The 26,624-nt window shown below is 42.0% G+C and overlaps 1 protein-coding gene across 3 annotated transcripts in view; it reads left to right on the top strand.

The window, feature by feature from the left end:
* Nucleotides 1-5,860: 5,860 nt before the first annotated feature.
* TMA16 (translation machinery associated 16 homolog) overlaps nt 5,861-26,624 on the top strand; it is a 31,085-nt gene continuing 10,321 nt past the window's right edge. Inside the window, exons 1-2 of one of the 3 annotated variants that reach the window (XM_040237356.1) lie at nt 5,861-6,697; nt 18,794-18,906. In XM_040237356.1, coding sequence (XP_040093290.1) covers nt 6,695-6,697; nt 18,794-18,906 — 116 coding nt within the window. In that variant the 5' untranslated portion in view covers nt 5,861-6,694. Of the gene's footprint in view, nt 6,728-16,911; nt 17,906-18,793; nt 18,907-26,624 lie in introns of those variants that run through there. The other 2 variants (XM_040237357.1, XM_040237355.1) reach the window with 2 other exon arrangements.

Raw genomic sequence — 26,624 nt, 5'->3', positions numbered from 1 at the left:
AGCAGTGGCCACAGGACTAGAAAAGGTCAGCTTTTATTCCAATCCCAAAGAAAGGCAATGTCAAAGAATGTTCAAACTACCGCACAATTGCACTCATTTCACATGCTAGAAAAGTAATGCTGTAAATCCTTCAAGGCAGGCTTCAACAGTATGTGAACTGAGGAATTCCAGATGTACCAGTTCTAAATTTATAAAAGGCAGAGAAACCAGAGATCAAATTGCCCACATCTGTTGGATAATAGAAAAAACTAGAGAATTCCAGAAAAATTTCTGCTTTATTGACTACACTAAAGCCTTTTACTGTGTGGATGACAACAAACTGTGGAAAATTCTTAAAGAGATGGGAATACCAGGCCACCTTACCTGCTTCCTGAGAAATCTGTATGCAGGACAGGAAGCAACAGTTTGAACTGGTTCAAAACTGGGAAAGGAGCACAAGGCTATATATTGTCACCCTGCTTATTTAACTTCTATGCAGAGTAAATCATGTGAAATGCCGGACTGGATGAGGCACAAGCTGGAATCAAGATTTCCAGGAGAAATATCAATAACCTCAGACATGCAGATGACACCACTTTTATAGCAGAAAGTGAATTAAAGAGCTTCTTGATGAAAGTGAAAGAGAAGAATGAAAAAGCTGGCTTAAACCTCAACATTCAAAAAACGAAGATCATGGCATCTGGTCCTATTCAGTTCAGTTCAGTTCACTCAGTCGTGTCTGACTCTCTGCGACCCCATGAATCGCAGCATGACTGTCCTCCCTGTCCATCACCAACTCCCGGAGTTCACTCAAACTCATGTCCATTGAGTTGGTGATACCATCCAGCCATCTCATCCTCCGTCGCCCCCTTCTCCTCCTGCCCCCAATCCCTCCCAGCATCATGGTCTTTTCCAATGAGTCAACTCTTCACATGAGGTGGCCAAAGTATTGCTTCATGGCAAATAGATGAAGAAACAATGGAAACAGTGAGAAACTTTATTTACTTTTGCTCCAAAATCACTGAGAATTGTGACTGCAGCCATGATATTAGAAGATGCTTGCTCCTGTAAGAAAAGAAATGACAAACCTAGACATCATATTAAGAAGCAGAGACATTACTTTGCCTACAAATGTCTGTCTAGTCAAAGCTATGGTTTCTCCAGCAGTCATGTACTGATATGAGAGCTGTACAATGACGGCTGAGCACTGATGAATTGACTCTCTCTAACTGTGGTGCTGGAGAAGACTCTTGAGAGTCCCTTGGACAGCAAGGAAATCAAACCAATCAATCCTAAAGGAAATCACCCCTGAATATTGATTGGAAGGACTGATGCCAAAGCTGAAGCTCCAATACTCTGGCCACCTGATGCAAAGAGCTGAATCTTTGGAAAAGAACAGATGCTGGGAAAGATTAAAGGCAGGAGTAGAAGGGGATGACAAGATGAGATTGTTGGATGGCATCCCTGACTCAACAGACATGATTTTGAGCAAACTCTGGGAGATGGTGAAGGACAGGGAAGCCTGGCATGCTGCAGTCCATCAGGTGGCAGAGAGTTGGACATGACTGAGCAACTAAATGACAATATGATTTCTTCTTTAACTCATGACTTATTTGAAAGTATAATTCTTAATTTCTAATATACAGGAATTGTTCCACTATCTTCTTGTTGTTGATTTCTAGTCTATTTGCACAGTGGTTAGAAGACACATTCTGTAGGATTTCCAACCTTTCAAATTTGTTTGGATTCCCTCTCTGGTCCATTGATCATTTTTGGCAACTATTCCATATATGTTGGAAAACACATGTATTCTCTCAAGCACTGGAAGCAGTATTGATCCATTAGGTAAAACTCTGTTGGTGATCTAATATTCTAAATCACTGTGACTATTCTATCAGCTTGGGGAATTATCTGGTGGTCCAGTGGTTAGAACTCCATGGTTTTACTGCCAAGGGCCCAGGTTGGAGAACTAAGATCCCACAAGCCACATGGCTTGGCACATATATATATATATATATATATATATATATATACACATACACACATACATACATACACACACACACACACATTGGTTGTATTAATGATGAAAAAAGATTATTTTCTTCCAAGTCTGTTTATTTTCTACTATTTGAAATTTTTTCAGTTTTCCACTATATATTTGGGCCTATATTACCAAGTGAATATAAATAAATATTGGGTAGGAAATGGCAACCCACTCCAGTATTCTTGCCTGGAAAATTCCATGGACAGAGGAGCCTGGAGGGCTACAGTCCATAGGGTCACAAGAGTCAGACATGACTGAGTGACTTTCACTTTCAGATAAATAAATACAGTGGAAAGTTTTCACCATCATGAAGTGACCTTTTTTTAACTACCATAATACTTTTTGACCTGCAGTCTATTTTCTATAGCATTACTATATCTATATTATCATTCTTTTGCTTGGTATTTGATTAGCATCCTTCATCTTTAACTAATTTTTCTCTTTCTTTATATTTAGTTGTGTCTCAATAAATAGAACACAGTTGTTTATTTTAAGCCCAATGTTAAATACTCATTTTTAAATTGGGATAGTTCATTCATAATTATTATTATATGGATTTAAATCTATCACCATATTTTAAAATATTCTCTACAGGTTTTTTTTTTTTTTCCATTTCACTGCCCTGAATGATCTCAATGTTTAAAATTATCCCATTTTTTCCACTTGTTTGTATCCTATTCAAAATCATATATGCTGTTTCTATTCTTTTAGTGGTAACTCTAGAAATTTGTCATGTATTATTATATTAATATCTAATGTTAATCAATACTTTACTGTTACACACACATACACAAACACACCTTAGTACATTTGTGAAAGCACAGGGAAATAGCTCTAAAGATAAAGATAAAAAAAAAAAAAAAAGATAAAGATAGCTCCCAACTTTAAACAGTTTTTACAGGGTGGCAGGGGTGCAAGGGTGTGATATTGGGGGGCAAGAAGTAGGATTCATCCTGGTTTTCACTGTGGTGCATGTACACATTAAATTATGACCAAATATTAGTGTTCACTATTTTACATATATATATAGTATGTTATTATGTAACATATACTCTTACTTTGTATAACTCATTTTGCATTTACTTCAGTATATTTTGAATATGATGCCTTGCCTATAATCAATATTATTTAGAATTGAATCTGAATGGTGAAAATATAAAATGTTTTTTCCAACTCAAATTAAAATGAAAAAAGAACTTAGGATATATTGTTGGCAATTTGAAATTAAGAATGAGTTTGGTACAGGTTGGGAATTTTGTGATCAGTAGAGCAGTTAGTAACAGCTTAAATGGCCAGAATAAAATTTTTTTTATTTTTATTGTAGTTTATTGACAATATTGTATTAATTTCTGCTGTAGAGCAAAGTGACTCAGTTATAAACATATATTCACTCTTTTTAAATATTATTTTCCATTATGGTTTATCATAGGATATTGAATAGTTTCCCATACTGTACTTGAGAAGGCAATGGCACCCCCACTCCAGTACTCTTGCCTGGAAAATCCCATGGATGGAGGAGACTGGTAGGCTGCAGTCCATGGGGTCGCTAAGAGTCAGACATGACCGAGGAACTTCACTTTCACTTTTCATGTTCATGCACTGGAGAAAGAAATGGCAACCCACTCCAGTGTTCTTCCCTGGAGAATCCCAGGGACGGGGGAGCCTGGTGGGTTGCTGTCTATGGGGTCACACAGAGTCGGACACAACTGAAGCGACTTAGCAGCAGCAGCATACTGTACAGTAGGATCTTGTTGTTTATCCAGTCTATATATGATAGTTTGCATCTACTGACGCCAAACTCCTAGTCCATCCCTCACTCCCTGTCTTCCTCCTTGGTAATTACCAAGGAGGTGATTTCTATGTTTGTGTGTTTCTATGTAGGTGTCTTCTATGTTTGCATGGATTTCTTTCATAGAAATACAGCTTCCCTGGTGGCTCAGACGGTAAAGCATCTACCTGCAATGTGGGAGACACTGGTTCGATCGCTGGGTTGGGAAGATCCCCTTGGAGAAGGAAATGGCAACTCACTCCAGTACTCTTACCTGGAAAATCCCATGGACAGGGGAGCCTGGTAGGTTATGGACCATGAGGTCACAAAAAGTTGGACACGACTGAGTGACTTCACTTCACTTTCATAGATAAGTTCATCTGTGCCTTATTTTAGATTGCACATATAAGTGATATCATATGGTATTTGTCTTTCTTACTCCACTTAGTATGATAATCTTTAGCTGCATCCATGTTGCTTCAAATGGCATTACTCCTTTCTTTTTTATGTCTGAGTAATAGTCCATGGTATGTATGTACCACATCTTTAGCCACTCATCAATGGATGGACATTTAGGCTGTTTCCAAGTCTTGGCTATTGGGCATTTTGCTGCTATGAACACAGGGGTGCACACATCTTTTTGAATTATAGTTTTGTCTAGACACATGCCTAGGGGTAGGATTTCTGGATCATATGGTAATTCTATTTTTAGATTTTTTTTGGAACCTCCATACTTTCTAGAGTAGCTGCACCAGCTTACATTCCTACCAGCCATATAGATTTCCCTTTTCTCCACAGCCTCTCCAGCAATTGTTACTCGTAAACTTCTAAAATTATGGCCACAGAATAATAATTTAATGCTTACTGGATTTGCAGTAGCATAGAACTCAGAACAATGATGTGCCCTGAGCCAGATTCAGGGAATAGGCTTGCGTGCCTGTAAGGTGGCTTCACAGGAAATGGTGAGAGTACAGAAGTAGGGTGTAAACATTATGGGTTAATTGTTCTCAGTAGAATAATACTTCCAGAGTACATACTGCAAGTCTGCCCTTGATTGTGTAGCTTCATACACAGTGCACTTTCACACACTTAAAAGCACTGCCCCGAGATTCATGGATCCTGTGGTCACCCACTGTTGGTTACAATTTAGTTTTAAATGGCTATATTTGTTGATTAAATACATAAACCTGTGCAAACATATCCAACAAACACACCCAACGTCACTATGTCTGCAGCTCCTTCCCACTGTCTGGTTTTCTCCTTTAATTCTGGTGACAAGAGTCTCTCCTTGACCAAATTCTACTTAGGTTCCTCTGAACTCATTTTTCAACTAGGCCTGGAATTTTCGATTTCCTATTCTTACCTGATTGTTCAGTTTTAGTAGGGAAGTCAATTTAGACAGAATCCCCAGTCCTCCATATCTAGTCAACCTCCATATCTATTACTATCAGGTGAAGGCTGATTACACCAGCCTGCCTATTTCCAGGTTGGGCTTCCCAGATGGCGCTAGTGGTAAAGAACTCGCCTGCCAGTGCAGGTTAGACGGAAGAGCCCTAGGTTCCTTCCCTGGGTCGGGATGATCCTCTGGAGGAGGCCGTGGGCAACCGACTCCAGTATTCTTGCCTGGAGAATCCCAAGGGCAGAGGAGCATAGTGGACTGCAGTACATAGGGTCAGAGTCGGACACGACTGAAGCAACTTAGCACCTACGCATTAGGTGGGTGTAGCCAGAATACACCGTTATCCTTAATGTTTCCTCATAGTACTTTCCATATACCAACCCCGACTCTGCTCCTTGGCTATAAATTCCCACTTGTCCCCGTATATTAAGAGTAGATCTCTCCCCCATTGTGGTGATCCTTACACAGACAGAGGAGAAATCTCTTGAATAAAGTTTGTCTTAACTTCCCTTGGGCTTCCCTGGTGGCTCAGCTGGCAAAGAATCCGCCTGCAATGCGGAAGACCTGGATTTGATCCCTGAGTTGGGAAGATCCCCTGGAGAAGGGAAAGGCTACCCACTCCAGTATTCTGGCCTGGAGAATTCCATGGACTGTGCGGCCCACGGAGTCGTAAAGAGTCGGATACCACTGAGTGACTTTCATTTCACTTCACTTCACTTCCGTTAGTAAGTGGCTTGAAAATTTTGCCTTTAACATAGGTCTCTGTTCAACTCTTTCAAAAGTGGATTTCTGAGACCACCACGCCTAAAACAACTTCTCTGCCTTCCCTTCAACTTTGTTTTTTAGAATACTTACACTACTGGAAACAATATTACTTGATAGATAGGGTTTTGTTTTTTTTTTCCCTCCACATTCTGCCTTGGAATATGAGCGGAGCAAGGGCATGGAAATAGTTTGCCAGTTCCCAAAGCCTTGCACACAATTTGCTGAATGAATATAATGTCCATGGAATCCTACCAAGTACAGATGGAACGAAGACACATCCTGAGAACACAGAAAAAGCAGGTGAGAGGAAGCTCGAGTGTGCAGACGGGACTCACTGGTGAGGACGGAGCCTCGGGGGAGCCTCGCTCCGGCAGCCAGGAGGCGCAGAGGGCAGGCCTGCGCTGGGCGGAAGCCTAGAGCCGCCTCGTCTGAAGAGGCTGAGTGGTCTTGAATCTGAGCGCAAGTGAGACGCCTGAGAGCCTACGTTTCCCTCGGCACCGGAGAGCGCCCGACTGACGCGTCAAAGCCTCCAGCGGCTCACAAAGACCCGGGGTCTTGTTTCCCGGGACGTTTCAGGAAAGAGCACTCGCCCTACCCCTTCCGGTCGGGTCGCCCGGCTCCTTCCGCCCCTCGTGTGTTTGGCGGGACTCACCGCGCGACTGGCCGTGGCTGCAGGCGGTCAAGTGCTGGCGTGTGGGGTCGGAGTTCCGGAGGCTCGAACCGTGAGAACGTCGCCATGGTGGGTTCCCCCAGGTTCCTAGAAGGCCCGGTCAGTGCCGGGTCGGGCAGGCGGGCCGGCTGGGAGTGGGTAGGGAGTGAGAACGGGGGGCGGGGCGGGCGAGTGCTCCGCGCGTTCGGGTCTCTGGTCGGGGCCCTGCAAGACTCCGCCCCACGCCCGCAGGATTGCGTGAGGCTCCGCCCGTCCGCTCCTCAGCGGGTGGGGGCGGGGACGCCGGGGACGCGGCTGAACTGAGAGCAGCTGCCACGGCGCGATCGCCTGGCCTCCGGTCCGCTCCCCGCCTTCCCGCCAGTGACCACTCCCACCCCAGGCCCCGCCTCCGCGCCTCTCGCGAAAGAGCGCCTATATAGCACATTTAAGTATAAAGGTCAACTGTATAAGGAATTCCCGTTTATTACTTACTATAGGAAATCCCCGTTCTCCTCCTTGAATCTGTATCTCCAGGGGCCACTTAGAGGTAACCAGTATCTAAATTCTGCTTGCTTATCTTTATACTTACCGCTTGTTTGTATTCCAGAGCTGCTCTTTCTTGCTTTTTTCGCTTCTGTTCTTGAGAATAATTCTTGAATACGAACATGCTGCTGCTGCTAAGTCGCTTCAATCGTGTCCGACTCTGTATAACCCACCAGGCTCCCCCGTCCCTGGGATTCTCCAGACAAGAACACTGGAGTGGGTTTCCATTTCCTTCTCCAATGCGTGAAAGTGAAGTCGCTCAGTCGTGTCCGACTCTTCGCTGTCCCATGGACTGCAGCCCACCAGCCCCCTCCGTCCATGGTATTTTATTCATTTTTCAGTTAGTTTCTAACGAAAACAACGACATAGAAAGTTTATAGTGTGGCAGAAAGTTATCTGGTCTCAGTGTCATTACTCCCTTTTTATTTTTTTTCTCCTTTTCATTGTATTTTCATTTTTCACGTCAGTTTTTGCTTCAGGCTATACGTTTGTGTAAATTCAGTCTCAGTATGTGCGATTGGCAGCTCTTCATAGTTTTCTAGCCTAACTACTGTTAGTAGTTGGATTGTGTGTTCGTGATTGGGGGTGTTCATTGACATTTGACTGTAGTTGTCCTTGACTGTCAGAACTTCACTTCTGTCATGCTGTACAGTAGGAGTATGTTGCCTTATGAGTCAAGGAATATAAATCTGTTCTCACTGGCACGTTTCCTGGCCTGTCATTTTTCTGGTACATCAGCAGTGTCTCTGTTGCATCCTGTCTTGAATTTAAACTCAGCTTGGAGCTGGAGGTTTTTCCATCTGCACATTTGTATCAGTTACTCTATAAAATTCTTTCCTACAGTTCAGAAGGTGGGCAGTGGAGTCCTGGAAGATGTTTGGCACCTGTCTTTGCTAAATTATGGTCTTGATGAAGTTACTTAACCCCTCTAAAACTCAGTTATTCTGTTAAGTTGGAATAATCATAGTGTCTACCTCATAGAATTATGAAAATTAAATGTAGACAGCTTAGCCCAGTGTCTGGTGCTTAGTGAATGTTAGTTATTGCAATTACCTTTAGTAATAGTAGAGGTACCTGATGGTCATGTGTATATATTCTTTGGAAAAGTGTCTACTCCTGTCCTTTGCCCAGTTTTTAATTAGATTGTTGTTGTTATTGTTATTGTATGAATTCCTTTTATATTTTGGATACTACTTATCAGGTAGGTGATTTTGCCAATATTTTCTTCCAACTCCTGTAGGTTCCTTTTTATTTTGTTGATCATTTCTTTTGCTCTGCAGAAGCTTTTTCATTTGATGTAGGCCTACTTGCTTATTTTGGGGTTTGTTGCTTATGCCTTTGGTTTCATACACAAACAATCATTACTGAGGTCAATGTCAAGGAACTTTTCTTCCTATGTTTTCTACTAAGAGTTTTACAGTTGAGGCCTTACATTTAAATCTTTCATCTATTTTGAGTAAATTTTTGCAAGTGGTGTAAGGGAGGACCAGTTTCATTCTTTTGCATGTGAATGTGTTAGGTAACTGTATGCTCCTCGGTTTTTGTCTCCTCACAACAAAAATTTGGAGTGACGGACATTAAAGCCCCCTCTGCATGTCACAGCTCTCGGGTCTTGCATAGACCGTGTTATAGCTCTCAGGTCTTGAATAGACCGTGTTACAGCTCTTAGACAAATCAGTGTTACAGCTCAGTGTTACAGCTGTATTTTATTTAGAAGATAGCAGGAAAATCCATCTTCGAGGCGTGAGGGCATGTTGATCCAAAGACGCAAAGAGAAGAGCACCCCAGCGCGTGGGGGAGAGAGAGAGTGCTTTGGCTCCTCTTTTTTATGTTTTTTTTTTCTCCCTGGGCCCGTCCTATATAAATTGGGCGTGCCAGGAGTGTTTGTTTTAACTGCGGTCCTCACTCCGGTCCTCAGACCTTCTTTTGTTCTATTTTTGTGGGCTTTTCTCTTCCTTATCTTTTAGCCACCACCATTCTAGACTCTCTTTTCCTATTCTAACTACCTAACGTGAGTATTGCTACTCCAGCTTTCTTTTGCTTTCCATTTGCATGAAATATCTTTTTCCAGCCCCTCACTTTGTCTGTATGTATCCCTAGGTCTAAAGTGGGTCTCTGGTAGACAGCATATATAGGAGTTTTGTTTTTGTATGCATTTAGCTAGTCTCTGTCTTTTGGTTGGAGCATTTAATACGTTTCCATTTAAGTTAATTATATATATGCTTCAGGTGTAAGCTTAGGTTGTTTATTTGAGATTTTCCATTACCATTTCCTTTACTGTTTTGGGTTTTTTTATAGGTCTTTTTTCATGTTTCTCCTCCCCCCATGCCCCCATGTTCCTTTAGTATTTGTTGTAAAGCTGGTTTGGTAGTGCTGAATTCTCTCAGCTATTTTCCTTGTCTGTAAAGCTTTTGATTTCTCTGTTGAATCTGGGTGAGAACTTTGGTGGATAGAGTAATCTTGATTGTAGGATTTTCCCTTTCATCCCTTTAAATATATCCTACCACTCCCTTCTGGCTTGCAGTTGCTGCTGAAAAATCAATTGATAACCTTATATGAGGGTTCCTTGTATCTTATTTGTTGCCTTTTTTTTTTTTTTTTTGTATTTAAGTTTTGTTAGTTTGATTACTGTGTGTCTCAGCCTGTTTCTCCTTGGTTTTATCCTGTATGGGACTCTCGGACTCTGTGCTTCCTGGACTTAGGTGGCTATTTCCTTTCCCTTGTTAGGGAGATTTTTTACTATAATTTCTTCAAAATTTTTTCAAGCCATTTCTTTGTTTTTCTCTCTTCTTCTGGGATCCCTATAATTCGAGTGTTGGTGAGTTTAATGTGGTCCAAGGGGTCTTTGATATTATCCTCATTTCTTTTCATTCTTTTTTCTTTATTCTGCTCCATGGTAGTTATTTCCACAATTCTATCTTACCACTCACTTACTTATTCTTCTGTCTCAGTTATTCTGTTATTGATGCCTTCTAGTGTATTTTTCATTTTTGTTATGTTTTTCATCATTATTTGTTTTTTATTTCTCTTCAGTTCAGTTCAGTCGCTCAGTCGTGTCCGACTCTTCTTTGCAACCCCATGAATTGCAGCACGCCAGGCCTCCCTGTCCATCACCAACTCCCAGAGTTCACTCAGACTCATGTCCATCGAGTCAGTGATGCCATCCAGCCATCTCATCCTCTGTCGTTCCCTTCTCCTCCTGCCCCCAGTCCCTCCCAGCATCAGAGTCTTTTCCAATGAGTCAACTCTTCACATGAGGTGGCCAAAGTACTGGAGTTTCAGCTTTAGCATCATTCCTTCCAAAGAACATCCAGGGCTGATCTCCTTCAGAATGGACTGGTTGGATCTCCTTGCAGTCCAAGGGACTCTCAAAAGTCTTCTCCAACACCACAGTTCAAAAGCATCAATTCTTTGGCGCTCAGCCTTCTTCACAGTCCAACTCTCACATCCATACATGACCACTGGAAAAACCATAGCCTTGGCTAGACGGACCTTAGTCGACAAAGTAATGTCTCTGCTTTTGAATATGCTATCTAGGTTGGTCATAACTTTTCTTCCAAGGAGTAAGCGTCTTTTAATTTCATGGCTGCAGTCACCATCTGCAGTGATTTTGGAGCCCCCCAAAATAAAGTCTGACACTGTTTCCACTGTTTCGCAATCTATTTCCCAGGAAGTGATGGGACCGGATGCCATGATCTTCGTTTTCTGAATGTTGAGCTTTAAGCCAACATTTTCACTCTCCTCTTTCACTTTTATCAAGAGGCTTTTTAGTTCTTCACTTCCTGCCATAAGGGTGGTGTCATCTGCATATCTGAGGTGATTGATATTTCTCCCAGCAATCTTGATTCCACCTTGTGTTTCTTCCAGTCCACCATTTCTCATGATGTACTCTGCATCTCATGATGTCACTCTGCAAGCAGGGTGACAATATACAGCCTTGACGTACTCCTTTTCCTATTTGGAACCAGTCTGTTGTTCCATGTCCACTTCTAACTGTTGCTTCCTGACCTGAAATATTTATTTTCTCCGTTCTGTTGTGCCTCTATTCTATTTCTGAGATCTGGGTCATCTTTCCTATTAGTATTTTGCATCCTTTTCCAAGTAGATTGCCTATTTCCTCTTCATTTATTTGGTTTTGTGGATTTTTACATTGCTTCCTCTGCAACGTATTTCTCTATGTTCTCATTTTGTCTAACTTACTGTGTTTGAGGTCTCGTTTCTGCAGTCTTAGCTCCTCTTGCCTCTCATGTCTGCCCCTTGTGGGTGAGTTTGGTCCTGTCTTTTGTGTTGGCTTCCTAGTGGGAGGTCCTGGTGCCTGTGCTCTGGTAGATTGTGCTAGATCTTGTCCTTCTGATGGGCGGTGCCACATCAGATGGTGTGTTTTGGGGCGTCTCTGGGCTTAGTACAACTTCAGGCTGTCTGTCTACTAATGGATGGTCTGTGTCCCTGTCTTGCTTATTGTTTGGCATGAGGCATCTAGCACTGGGGACTAAAGGCCATTGGGTGGAGCCAGGTCTTGGAGTTGAGAAGGATACCTCTGGGAGAATTGTCACAGATTAATATTGCCTAGGACTGGGCATTCTCTGCTGGTGCAGCATCCTGGGCTTAGCACTCCCACCCCAAAGGCTCAGGCTCAACCCCTGGCTGGGGAGCCAAGACCTTGCAAGTCATACAGTGTGGCAAAAGAAAAAGGAAAAAGGAACACTGGTGGTGAAGTCAAAGACAGATGGCAAAGAGATAAACAAGTAGTAGCAACAACAACAACAAAGAGAAATGAAGAAACAGAGCCCAAGACAAATAGTAACACCAGAGCTGAACAAATAACAGGTGCACACATGCACACAGAAGAAACAAACACAGAAATCGGAAAGCACGAGAACTACCAGAGCAAAGTAACCCAGAAGTCAAACCAAATGATTAAAAACAAAATTAACAGAAGCAAAAAATAAAGCAGAGTGCAGGAAAAAAAGCACAGAAATCTGAAACACAGAAAAATTTTAAAAAGATAAAAACAACATGGAACAAAGGGAGAACAGGAAGAAACAGGAAACAATGAAAAGTATATAAAAATAGAAAAAATTGTAAAACATATTTTAAAAATTAAAGAAAAATTTTAAAAATAGGGCTTCCCTGGTGGCTCAGACAGTAAAGAATCTGCCTGCAGTGCAGGAGACCCAGGTGTGACCCCTGGGTCAGGAAGATGAGCTGGAAAAGGGAATGGTACCCACTCCAGTATTCTTGTCTGGAGAATCCCGTGGACAGAGGAGCCTGGTGGGCTACAGTCCATAAGGTCAGAGTTGGACACGACTGAGCAACTAACACTTTCACAGTTTCAAGTAAAAAGTGGTAATTATGAGAGAAACAACAGAATACAGGATAATAGTAGTAATAATAATATTTTCCTGGAGTCTCATCGATTAGTGTCCTTGCCCCTCCTATGAATCACAGCCAACCTCTGCCTCCCCAGCAGACCCTCCGTTACCTCTAGCTAGGTCTCTGGACCTGCTATGGGCACTGGGGGGACACTCAGACTCTGATCTGGCCTGTCTCCTACATGTACTTGCTACAGAGTCCACAGCTGCTGCAGCTAGACCAGTCTCAACTGTGGGAACAGTCACTGTCCATTTGGATATTCCATAGACCCTGGGTTTAGCAAGCTGATCACATGGATTTAATCTACATTTTGTGCAGCTGCATGGAGAGATTTTTATTCCTTAGTCACCAGACCCCTGGGGCTCAGCTGTGGTTTTCACCCCGCCTCTGAGTGTTGGCCACACACAGGAGTTGCTCCGAGGCTGCCTGAGAGCTCTCGGGTCTGGCCTAGTGAGGACAGGGTGTGGAGGCAGCATGGCTGTTGGGATCAGGGTCTCAGCATCAGCAAGTGAGCGGAGGAGTTGGTGGCCACGAGAGATCCAATCCTTCAGTGATGAGGAGAGCAGAGAAGCTTGCAGTCGTGGGTGTGACAGATGGCTAGTGCAAGATCAGCCCTAGTGGGAGCCTTTCCTGGCATTCAGCTGTGGGCATGCGTGGGCCTGCTGTTGGGGGCCTTTCCTGGTGCCCGGTGAGAGGTGTGCTAGGGCCTGCCCTGGCTGGGGCCCTTCCCAGCCCATCAGCAGGCAGGGGCCAGCGCATGGGGAAGGAGAGGGTGTGATGGCGGGTCCCCCCTTGCTCCCCGCTCAGCAGTGGTGCCTTGCGCCTGTGGCAGTCTGAGTTTCCTCCTCACGCTTGCCCAGGGACAGGTCTCCTCCCTCCGTCCCCTCAGGCTGTCTCCTTACAGCCAGCAGCTGTCCTCTCCCCAGCTTTGCTGTCTTCCCTGCATGTTCCAGCTCTCAGCCCCGGTGCGCACCGGTGGGGACATATCCCAGTCTGGGTGCACAGGACTCTGGCACCAGCCGTCTGTGTAGGTCTCTGTCCGTCTGCCACAGAGCAGCTGTTTCCCCTTCTCAGCACCTCAGATGCTCCACCTGTGTCTGTTGTTGCCCTGTCAGTTAGGGGGCATCCCCAGATGAGCCTTCTACCCGCCTTCACCTCCCCACCAGGGCACAGGTCTACTCCCATGTCCTCTGCTCTTTTTCCCTTCTTTTTTCATCCTCCCTGGTTGCGCAGTGATCCCTCTTGTCCTTCCCAGGATCCAAGGTCTTCTGCTAGTGATCAGCTGATGCTCTGCCTATAGATGTAGATAACTGATCCACCTGTTGATGTGTTCTTGATGTGTTTGTGGAGCAAAGCGAGCTCCAGGTAGAACTCCTCCACCACCGTGGAAACCTCTTTTTATTTCTTTTAAACTTGTTTTTCAACCCAATAGGACATATTTGTAGTCTTCAGGGAGTTGCAATGGAGGAAATAAACACAAGTGTGAAATTAAATGACTGATCAGTACAGTATGTTAAGTGCTGTGTGGAAAGTGCTCTCCAGAGAGCAAGATTATTGAGAATGAAATGGTTACATGTTAGTGGATAGCTTCAAGGAGGAGGTGAACTTAAACTGGAAATGGTCCATGAAAATTGAATGGGGTTTAGCACGGCTTAAGGGCTGTGGCTCAGATAGTAAAGTGTCTGCCTACAATGCGGGAGACCTGGGTTCGATCCATGGGTCAGGAAGGTCCCCTGGAGAAGGAAATAGCAACCTACTCCAGTATTCTTGCCTGGAAAATGCCATGGATGGAGGAGCCCAGTAGGCTACAGTCCATGGGGTCGCAAAGAGTCAGACACAACTGAGTGACTTCACTTCCTCACTTTTAACATGGCTTATGTGTCCTTTCTGGATTCTCTAACAAGGTATTTGTTACTGACATTTGTCATCATATGTATCTGCTAAGCAAGGGAAGTGCCCTAGAATTCTTCAGGATAGAGTCATTGCCAAAAAAAAAAAAGGTCAGATTCTCTTAATTAGTTCATTATATTCCTGTCATGTCTTTGATACTAAGTGACTTAGTTTATCATATTCTAGAATTTATCTTTGTGACTATGGTTACTTGCGGTTCAAGGTATTATATACTGTAAGCTTTCTCAGTTGTAGGCATGACATTACTCCTCTACTTTTAAAAAAAATATTTATGTGTATTTGTGTACCTTAAGTGTGTTTGGTAAAATGATCATTCTTTTAGGTTTCTAGTTATATTGGGCAGTTGAAATGACATTTCTTTTTCCAGTTGTACCTAGATTCTTTGATGGCTTTGTCTTTTAGGAAAAGTTCTATTTTGTTATTTATGGTTTTTATAGAAATATTTAAAGTGTATTGCCCCTGAAAACCTCTCTCTGTTGCTGTGTTTGAATAAACTGCTTTTGTGTTTTCTTTGTTAATCTCAAGTATGAATCTAAAGTGAAAGGAAAGGAAAGTGAAGTCGCTCAGCTGTGTCTGGCTCTTTGCGACCCCATGGACTGCAGCCTACTAGCCTCCTCTGTCCATGGGATTTTCCAGGCAGTAGTACTGGAGTGGATTGCCATTTCCTTCTCCAGCAGATCTTCCCGACCCAGGGATGGAACCCAGGTCTCCTGCATTGTAGACAGATGCTTTACCGTCTGAGCCACCAGGGAAGTCTAAAGACTGGTCTATAATGAATTTTCTGAAGTGTTCACTAAAGATTGTATGTGAGAGAGACTTTTAATACCAGTTTTCTTAAATAGAATATTTCTATGATGCCAGGAAGTTTTTAGAAGTTTCTGTTGTTTAGAATAGTCTTTTATGCATATGAAAACAATGCATTTTTGCTATATCTTTGAAAGTTAAATTTGATGCTTTTTGAAACAAAATACTAAGTTTGAATAGAAAATACAGCGTAAACATTTCCCCTCCAATATATAGAATGTTTCTGTACTATCTTATGAATTGTCAGATGTTTTCCAAAATAAATTTGAAGAATCTCTAACTAATGAAGATTGATTGCTTTTTAATTAAGAAGCATTTAGTTTGAATAGAATGTAATTAATTAATTTTTATTGATAAGCTGTTACTTCATTTTTCCCATTGAAGCATTTTGTTGGTTTTTTTGTAAAAAAGACTTAAGATATTGACGTAGAATTATTTTAAAATTTATTATTTTATGGTACATATTTCTGTGCCTTATTGTATATTTATAACCTGTCTTGAGGCAACCTTTTCCTGAATAAATTATTATAAGGAATCATAGTCCACAGTTGAGTCAGAATTTAAGTTTGGTTTCTTTGTACTTTCTTTGAACTAAATCTTAGAGGTTCTTTAAAATGAGGTCTTCTAAAGCTGTGCAGCGGAGAAGGCAATGGCACCCCACTCCAGTACTCTTGCCTGGAAAATCCCATGGACGGAGGAGCCTGGTAGGCTGTAGTCCATGGGGTCACTAGGAGTTGGACACGACTAAGCGACTTCGCTTTCACTTTTCACTTTCATGCGTTGGAGAAGGAAATGGCAACCCACTCCAGTGTTCTTGCCTGGAGAATCCCAGGGATGGGGGAGCCTGGTGGGCTTCCGTCTATGGGGTCGCACAGAGTCGGACACGACTGAAGCGACTTAGCAACAGCAGCAGCAGCAGCAAAGATGTGCAGGCATTTTGTACTCCAAGGGTTGTCACACTGTTCTTTAAAATGAGGTCTTCTAAAGCTGTGTGGACATTTTGTACTCCAAGGGTTATCACACTGCTGCTTCTTCCACTTTATTTGTTGGAATATGTGAAATAAAAATATCTTTTCAAAGATGCTTTTGCTTTTTTCTGTTTTGCATCAGTTAACTCTTTAACAAACTATCCCACAATTCATTGGCTTGAAACAACAGAATTTATTATCTCATAGTTCTTAGTCACAGACCAGGCATACTTTATCTGGATCCTCTCCATCAAGGTTTCTGACAAGGTTGCAGTCAGAGTATAACCTGAAGCTGTGGCTTCGTCTCCCGGCACAGCTTGGGGAGGGTCTACTTCCCAGCTCCCTCACGTGGTTCTTGGTGGAGTTCAGCTCCTTGTGGACTCTTGGACCAAGGGCCTCAGTTCTTCACTCCCTGAGGCTTCCCTCAGTCACTTGTCCCGCTGGCCTCTGTGTAGAGCAGCTCAACACAAGACAGCTAGTCTCCATCGGAGGGAGCCAGAGAGGGCAGAGTGCAGTGGACAGCACACAGCCAGGGTCCTTTCGTAACCTATCTCTGGACTGATGCTGTATCACTTTCCCAAATGTTAGTCCACAGAAGTGACCCACTAGGTCCTGCCCACACTCAAGGGGATGGATGGTCACTGGGGGCCGTCTTAGAGGCAGCCTGCCTTGAGTTCTGAAAGTTTTACTTGATCTGTGTTTGCTAACTAACCCTCATGCACATAAGTTCCTGTTACACCTTCCTGCCTCCTCCCTCCACACGTGCAGAGAGACATGTGGAAGAACGCACACACTCTGATGATGGTTTTACACTACACTCCTGTACCCATAACCAGCTTCTAGGGGCAGCCTGGGTTTCACACTTGGAGTTAATCTTCTCTGGTCATGTTTATCAAGAAGGCAATAGTAAATATTTATTGAACATTTAAGTTAATAATTGTTGAAGAAATGAATATGTATGTGAGGGTCACTTTGAATAATTCTACTTGGACAGTTTTATAAAGGAAGTGACTGAGCTGCATTTTATCAGAGGACAAGTGAAGATTTTACAGGCAGAGGTAACAAGTACAGTCTCTAGAAGTTTAAGCAAGACAGCATGGTATGTTCTAGGAATGGTGAGAAGTTAGTAAGAATGTGATGAAGAGTCTTTTGATTGGGGTATAATGCTGGAGAGTAAGTCGGAGTAGTTTGTTTCCCGTGTTAAGGTTTTAGGGCCCAACCGAGTTAGTGACACCCTTCAACGGGGAGAAGGGCTCTACTCATCAGTGTTTCGGACAGAGCCACTCCGTGCCTTCCGATGGAAACCTCAAGGCCACCTTAATCATGGAAGAGTGTGAGGCTGCATTAATGCAGTGCCAGTAGTTTCAGAGAGAATATTCTAAAAATGTGACCTTTTTGAAGATTAGATATGTTAGAGATTCTCAGCTGTCCCCTAAAGAGCCTCTTGTTCTTCTATAATCATGTATTTTTTTTCTGGGAATAAAGACTGTATTTACTAATCACTTATATAATCCTCCTTATATATAATAGAGAAGGAACATGCCTGTTGGTTTTCTCTTCTGCCTCTCACTGGCTGGACTGCAGGCCTGGTGGTGTTCCATCTGAGGACAGCATGCAGCAAGAAGGAGTGGGCCTCAGGGCTCCATGGAGCAGAGCCTCCAGCGCTTGCTTTCTGTGGAAGAGACCTAACTTTATTGGGGTTAAGCCACTGTTATTTTGGCTGTCTATTACAGGGAGCCAAACAAAGTTCCTGAGTAATTTAAATCAGATATAAGATACAGAAGTATGTAGGAATAAAACAGTACTGAAATGCTAGACAGCTAGTTCAGAGGACCTGGTTAACTGGCCTAAGTCTTGAATGGGAAAATAATTTGTTTCTTTTGGAATGGGCTGATTTGAGATGGCTTATATTATTCCCTCGGTTCTTATTTCCTGTGCATCCAGCTTTGATTTTGCTTTATTCACTGCCCACTCTCTTCCACAGCTTCTTGTGCAGCTTCTACATTCAGGCTCCTGTTAACAGCTTGGGTTCCTTCTACCCTCTCTTAACTTTAACCCAGATGTCCACCTGTGAGTCTCCTCACTATCTGCATTCTGTGTATCTGCTTTAAAGATGGAACAATTGAAAACCTGGTTTATTGGCTCTGTGCCTTTATTTTCTTACATCACTGGAGCATAGTTCTGAATACAGTTAACTCCTGAGCAGTGCAGGGGTTAGGGGCACCGACTCTCTGCTCAGTCAAAAATCTGCATATAGTTTATAATCAGTCCTCCATATATACAGTTCCTCCATAACCATAGATAATGTAGCACTGTAGTACTTACTGTGGCAAACAATCAATCTACGTTCAAGTGGACCCACACATTCCAGACCTGTGTTGTTCAGAGGTCAACTGTATATCATTTCTGTTAGGACCATGGAAACAAAGACTGAGTCTGCCATACCTCCTGATTTCTAGTGACATATTTCCAGCTCATAGTATTTCTGTTATGTTACTGTTTAAAATTTTTATTTCTAAAGAGAAATTTTTGACAGAAGTCATTTATGTATCTGACTACGTGTGTCATATACTTCTCTACATTTCAGCCTAAAGCACCAAAGGGAAAAAGTGGAGGACAAGAAAAAAAAGTCATCCATCCATATAGTAGAAAAGCAGCTCAAATTACAAGAAAGGCCCACAAACAAGAAAAAAAGGAAAAGTAAGTATCTTCATTGTTTTATGTATTGGTGAAAAACCCTTTTATACAGTTATTCCTAATCAGTACTCCCTTTCTCTTCCTTTGATAAATATTCAAGTGTGTTCTAAGTACTAAGGTAAAACACTGAACAAGGATTCAGCACTTAGAACTTAACCTAAAACATATAAATATAAATAGGTCGTGATGACAGCTGTGAAGAAAAATTTAAAAAGATTATGGGATAGAGAATGAGGGAGAGATTCTCTTTTACATAGGATAGTCATGGAAAGTTTCTCTGAAGACTTTACATTTGAGCAGTGAGCCATGTAGACATTTACTAGGCATTTAGGTGAAAGTACCTATTAGATGTAAAAGGTGAGATACAGAATGGGCTGTTGGATGTGCTGGCTCTGGTGCTCAGAGGATAGGTTAGGGATATAGATGCAAATTTGGGAGCCATCAATATCTAGCTGATACTAGGAGTACTGAGACTGGGTGAGATCACCTGACAAGTAAATGAAGACAGGAAAGAGAAGGACATCAAGGATTGAGTCCAGAGCTCCTCAGCCATTTAGAGGTTGGAGAAAGGAGGAGGCTCCAACAAGTGAGACTTAGGAGGAAAAAAACATGTTTCAAAGAGAAAATAGTGATCAACCTGTGTCATTTGTTACAAGATTAGGGCTGAGAATTGATTTAGTAATTTGATTTAATAAAGCAGAGATCACTATAATTTTTTTTCTTTAGTTGTTTCCGTAGTTGTTGCTCTAGAAATTTCAGCTAACATCTTAAAACAGTCTAATGCAAATTAACATCAAGTTCATTTGAGCAATATACCAAGAAATGCTCCACTGTAACTCCATTCTGAGCCTCTTCTTTGTACTATTATTGTCAGATGTGTTTTGCATGCTGTCACTAAGTCATGTGCCGCTCTTGCAACCCCATGGATTATAGCCCACCAGCCGCCTCTGTCCATGGGATTTCCTAGGCAAGAATACTGGAGTGGGTTGCCATTTCCTCCTCAAGAGGATCTTCCCGACCCAGGTATGAAACCCACGTCTCCTGCATTTGTAGGCAGATTCTTTACCACTGAGCCACCTGGGAAGCCCTACTGTCAGATAAGTTATACCTTTGTACATTGTAAGTTTATGAAACACAGTTTCATGATTATTGTTTTTATGCAGTTGTCTTAAGTTAGGACAAGAAAAGTGTTACAAATTAAAACACATTTATACTGTCTTTTTGGAGAAGACAATGGCACCCCACTCCAGTACTCTTGCCTGGAAAATCCCATGGGCAGAGGAGCCTAATGGGCTTCAGTCCATGGGGTTGCTGAGTCAGACACGACTGAGCGACTTCACTTTCACTTTTCACTTTTATGCACTGGAGAAGGAACTGGCAACCCACTCCAGTGTTCTTGCTTAGAGAATCCCAGGGACAGGGGTATTTATCTGTGTAATTACCTTTTATCATTGGTGCTTCTTATTTTTTCATGTGGATTCGAATTAGTAACTATTGTCCTTTTATTTCAGTCAGAAGAATTCCCTTTAGTGTTACTTGTAGGGAGAGTCTGAAAATGACAGATACTCTCGTTTTTCTCTGAGAACGTCTTTAATTTTTTCTGTAGGACTGTGCTTCAAAATGTATGGAATTCTTGGTTCATAGTCTTCCTATTCAACACTTGAAATGTCACATCTTGGTCTTCAGGCCTCCAGCATTCAGACAAGAAGTCAGCTGTTCATCTTATTGAGGGTCACTGTATGTGAGGAGTCACTTTTTTCCTGATGCTTTCAAGATACCACTTTGTCTTTCAGTAGCTTTACTAGTGTGTGGATATGCCTAGGTGTGGATCTCTGAGTTTATCCTATGTGAAGTTTATTAAGCTTCTGGGACATGTAGGTTAATGTTTTTCATCAACTTGGGAAGTTGTTATTTTTTCAAATACCCTTTCTGTCCTCCCCTCTCCTGTGACTCCCACATGCGTATATTGATAGGCTTGACGGCATCCCCACAGATCTCTGAGACATCTTAATTTTTATTCTTTGTTTTTGCTCAGAGTGGATAATTTCAACTGGCTTCTTATGTTTGCTTGTCTCTGTCTACAGGTCCAACCCTCTGCACTTTCTCTGGTACAGTTTCTACTGTATGGTATTTTAAACTCCTGAGTATAGGCCATACTACTTGTTTCTTTGTGAGTCTCCTACTTTTGTATTCAGAACTGAGCATTTTAAATAATTCAGGGTGATACTGTTGTTACAGACAGATCGATCAAAGCCCCCAATTAAAGGAACAGCCTTTTGCTTTTCCTTCGTTAATCTTCTTTTAACAGCTGCTGCTCATCAATCACAGCTTCCGCTTCTGTGACCTTGCTTGCTCACCTTGCTTGCTCTTTACATCTTCGGGAACTTGGGCTGCCTGGGGAGGGAAGGGATCTGAGCTGTTTTAGCGAGAAGTTTATGGTGTATAAAAGATACCCAGAACAAAGCTGGGGTGCTCAGCCACTGGAGGCGACTCCGCGCAGCCCACACAGGGCTGAATAACCCTGCTGTTCTGTGTCTTCAAGTGCTGTCTGTGTCTTTCCCACACCACGGTTTCCATAACGGTTTCCATAACAGTACTGTCCCCACGGTCGTTTAGGTTTGCTGTTGTTGCTGTTTCCTTTATGACTTTCCGGGACTAATTTTGTAAAAGCCTGTTTGTCGTGTGCAGTTTTTGCAGTTTCTGCTCAATTAGTGGTCAGCTAATGTTTGGACAGGGGTTTCTTTAATTGCTTTTGACTAATAAAAGTCAGCCTTTGTTGAGGGGCTGTGTAGGTCTTTTGGACATATTTTCAGAACTCCAGGAGGCAGTTTGTATAGACTATTTAGCGTTTGCACAAAGCCTCAGGATTATCCAGAAATGAGAGAGTAGGATCTTCTCGGGTCTTTCTTTAGCATGAAAACAGTCCTGAATGTACACCTGGCATTCTAGATTCCCAGAATATGCTGGAGCGAGCATTTCAGTGCCCTGTATTGAACCTCCACTCCTTAGATTTTGCTTTTAAATTGTTTGGGTCAGCCTTTTGTTAGTCCTCAAGTGGTGTTGTCACTCAGACAGCTGTTGTGGTAGACAGTTGCTACTGAGATTGTTTCTGAGAAACAGCCTGGGGGTTAGGCTGCTTCCACAGAGAGAGCTCTGTGTTAGATTAGAAAGTAACTCTGCTGCTGCTGCTAAGTTGCTTCAGTCTGTCCGACTCTGTGTGACCCCATAGACTGCAATGGAGCATTTCCATCTGCTGCCATGTCAAATGGTGACAGTGCTCAGGATGAAGCTTTGGGGGAGTTCCAAACCTAACTGCTCTAGTGACTGCTAGGAGGATGGCTTTTACAGCTACCCTGAGTTGCTAACACATTGGTTTATAAAAATTGCTGTTCTTACTGAAATTGAGTCATTTTTCTTGAGTAAATGCTCCTTTGATTGTTGCATGCCTTTGGTTAATTTTTATACTTCTGAAAAAGTTGATTTTGACAAATTTTGTCAGTGCTTTCTTTTGATTTTTTTAAGTTCTTGTTCTGCCATTCTGAAAGTAGCTCTGTATTCTTGATGTGAAGGAATTCATAAGGTTTTCTTCATCAGGAAATGAAACGTGTATGCTGCCTCTTCTTTTCTGCCCTTCTTGTCCCTTAGCCTCTCTTTGATCAGCATCCCATACTGTAATTTGCCTATTCTTCCCTGCACCTCTGGGCTGTGAGAGTCCCCAGGAACCACTATGAAAGTAAAAAGGGAAAGTTGCTCAGTCGTGTCCAACTTTGCGACCCCGTGGGCTGTAGTCCATGGAATTCTCTAGGACAGAATACTGGAGTGGGTAGCCTTTCTCTTCTCCAGGGTATCTTCCCAACCCAGGGATCAAACCCACATCTCCTGCATTGCAGGCGGATTCTTTACCATCTGAGCCACAAGGGAACTGCTATAGGAACAAATAAAAAAATTCCTTAAAATGAAGTTATGAAATCAAAATAGATATGATTTTGATTATTTTAGAATAGCCTTAGCAGTTTGATGAATGCTAGATACATTTGCATAGTAGCTGATAAAAACCAGCTGTTTTCTTGTTACATTCCTTGCCCAAGACCAGTTGGGTTAGCAGTTTCAAAGTTATTTGGCTAGAAGTTTTCTTGAAAAGAATAGTCAAATGCTATGAAAATATAGTCAGATTTTCTTTCCTCTTTGTAATGATAGGTCTTTGTTTTGTACATTAAAGATTATTATAATGATATTGCTTTAAGATGGTAATTTTTTAACATCAGTTATTTTTGTATCACTTTGATGCATTTTTTTTCTGTATCTTTTTGACATGATTTACTACTTACATGATTTTGCTATCACCTATACCAGTATTTCACTAACTTTAGTGTACATGAGATACACCCCTAAAGTGTATTAAAATAGTTTTTTGGGCTGCACCTCTAGAGGTTTCCTGATACAGGGCTTCCCTGATAGCTCAGTTGGTGAAGAATCCGCCTGCAATGCAGTTGACTCCAGTCGGGAAGATCCACTGGAGAAGGGATGGGCTACCCACTCCAGTGTTCTTGGGCTTCCGTTGTCAGAGGGAGTCAGAGGAAGAAGGGTGACTAGGATGGAAGACAGTGTTTGTACTGTGATTTTCAGATGACATCCATCCCAGTATGCACTGTTCTGGTTTTTAGAAGTGAGCCATGAGGTCCAGCCACACTCAGGGAGGACAGGGGTGTGAATATCAAAACAGCAGGAATCTACACTGGGGACCCTCTTAGGTATTACCACATCCTGCCTAACACAGATCCTTGATTTTATAAGGAAGAAAGATAGCCAGCAGCCGGAGGATTCTTTTTACTACTTCCTAAGATTTATTTTTAGGGAGGTAGGGGAATATTGGGGTGGATATTGTTAGGGTGCAGTGCCCTTGACCAGAGGTAGAGGGTACAGACACGAGCTGCTGGGTTCATCAGATGGACTCTGAATACCTGAAGATACTGAAGGCATGAATAACGGTGTAGAGTAGGAGTCAGACACTGTTTATCTGTAGCATTTGAATGCTCTGATTTAAGACTATATGAAATACCTCTTCTGTTCCTATTAAGGAAACTAGTGCAGTTTGAGGACTAGTGCATTTCAAGTGATGCTCAATTTATAGGCAGGAAATAGTTATTTTTCTATATCATTTGTTTTATGAATTCTCAGCATAGCAACATGTTGGTACTGTATATTGTCAAATTTTGTCCCATAGAGTATGTAGCAAAGAACTATAGATATCAAATGAAAATAATTTCACTTAACAAACATAATGGGTAAGAATCTAGGTAACAGCTTGGAGAATTTAGTCTCAAATCTCTCTTTCATTCCAGCTTCACTCTCCTATAGTTCAAGCCCTCAGTGTATTCATTCAGATCCATAGCAAACTTGACTTCTAACCAGATTCTTCTCTCTAGGCTGATTTGAAAGGAATGAATTCTTCTCAGAGTCATTTTCAGCCTTATTATGTAGTGTTCTGTACTTCTTTTTAAAAATCATCTTTGAGCTTTAAATAGCATATGACAAAATAGACATAACTTAAGTGTGCAGCGTTTGAATTTTGACAGTACATGGTGTAACCCCATGATCAGTATGCTGGAGTATGTTTTCATCCTCCTCCAAATCTTGCCAGTCAGGTCTCAGCCCTCCTCTAGCCTTGGGCACCTGTTGTTTTGTTTTTTAATAGATGATATCTATCTTTCCTAGCATTTCATGTAAATGGAATCATACTGTATGTAGTTTTTTGTGCCAGTCTTTTTCATTTAGCATGAAATTTATCCACGTTACTATATATATTAGTTGTCTTCCATTGGGGAAGAACTGATGTGAAGCTGAAGGTCCAATACTTTGGCTATCTGATGCGAAGAGCCGACTCATTGGAAAAGACTCTGGTGCTGGGAAAGATTGAGGGCAAAAGAAAAAGTGGACAGCAGAGGATGAGGTGGTGAGATGGCATCACCGACTCGATGGACGTGAATTTGAGCAAGCTCTGAAAGCTGGTGGAGGAAAGAGAAGCCTGACGTGCTGCTGTCTACGGTGTTGCAAAGTCAGACATGACTTAGTGACAAACAACAAGTTGTCTTTCTCTTCCATTACTAAGTAGTATTTCATTGTATGGATATGTAGGTTTCTATCCATTTACCTGTTGATAGTCATTTGGATTGTTTATACTTTTTGGCTTTTCTCAGGGTCTGCAAGCTGAGTGACCATCCATCTATTTTTATAAAAGCAGTTTGTTTTACTGAAAGGCAGCTCTGCCCATTCCTTTCATGTTTGTGGCTGTGATGGCAGAGATGAGTAGTTATGACAGACCAGCCACATGGTCCTCAAAGCCTTACTTGTTATTGGTGAAAGCTTAAGTGAAAATGATCAACCCTGATTTGCATACAGATAAAATTGCCATAAACATGTACAGGTATTTTCGTGGACATAAAACATTTTTCTTTCAGTTCTTAGAACTGGAATTGCTGGGCTGTGTAGTAGATATGGGCTTCCCAGGTGGTGCTAGTGGTAAAGAATCTGCCTGGGTCAGGAAGATCCCATGGAGGAGGGCATGGCAACCCCCTCCATATTCTTGCCTAGAGAATCCCATGGACAGGGGAGCCTGGAGAACTGCAATCCATAGGGTTGCAAAGAGTCTGACGTGACTGAAGCAGCTTAGCAGGCACACACATGCACAGGAGATGTATGTTTAAGTAAATAAGAAATTGAGTTTTTAAAAAACTTGTTGAAAAGAATGAAGTCATGTAGGAGGTGTAATGTTTAAGTATGTATAATAAAAAAATTACCTTATCTGAAGTGGTAATGCCATTTTATTTTTCTCACCACTGATGTATAAGAGTTGGGCTTCCCAGATGGTACTAGTGGTAATCTGCCTGCCAATGCAGGAGACACAAGAGTTGCTGGTTCAACATCTGGGTCTGGAAGATCCTCTGGAGGAGGAAATGGCAACCCACTCCAGAATTCTTGCCTGGGAAATCCCATTGACAGAGGAGCCTGGCTGGCTACAGTCCACGGGGTTACAAAGAGTTGGATATGACTGAAGGAACTTAGCCTCCGTTTCCTCTCAGACATGTATTATCATTTTTAAAACAGATTTGAGCCAATCTAGTTGGTGTACAGTAATGTCTCAATGTGGTTTTAATTTGTATTTCTTTATGACTAATTATATATGTTTATGTGTTTATTGTTTGCTTTTATGTCTCTGATTTGATGAAACATCGGTTAAAATCTTTTCCCTTTTGATTTTGAGTTGCTTGTCCACTGTTAAGTAGTAAGAACTATTTATCCATTCTTAACACAAGTCTTCTGTATGTTATTTGTATTGTGAATATTTTCTCCCATTCTGTGGCTGAAATATTTTTGTTAAAAAGGCTTCATTTTATTTCTCTGATTTTCTAGTTGTTTAAAGTGGGAGGGTAAATCTGATCTGCTTTGTTAGTGCAGGGACAGTGAATTTTTTTTCCTTCATTGCTGTATCCCTAGTTGATAGCATTAAGCATTGAAAAAAAAAACTAGTGAAAGATTATTGCTGAGCCATGAAAGACGCTGGGATTCTTGGTCTCTGGAAGAGAGGAATTCAACCTGGGGCCAGTGACAAGGCTTGATCACTCAGAGCTTTTGTGTACTAAAGTTTTACTAAAGTACAAAAGAGATAGAGAAAGCTTCTGACATACACATCAAAAGGGGACAGAAAGAGTGCCCCCCCCCCG

The sequence above is a fragment of the Oryx dammah genome, unplaced genomic scaffold (genome assembly GCF_014754425.2).
Source record: "Oryx dammah isolate SB20612 unplaced genomic scaffold, SCBI_Odam_1.1 HiC_scaffold_3, whole genome shotgun sequence".
NCBI lineage: Eukaryota > Metazoa > Chordata > Mammalia > Artiodactyla > Bovidae > Oryx > Oryx dammah.
This window is presented reverse-complemented; position numbering and strand designations above follow the sequence as displayed.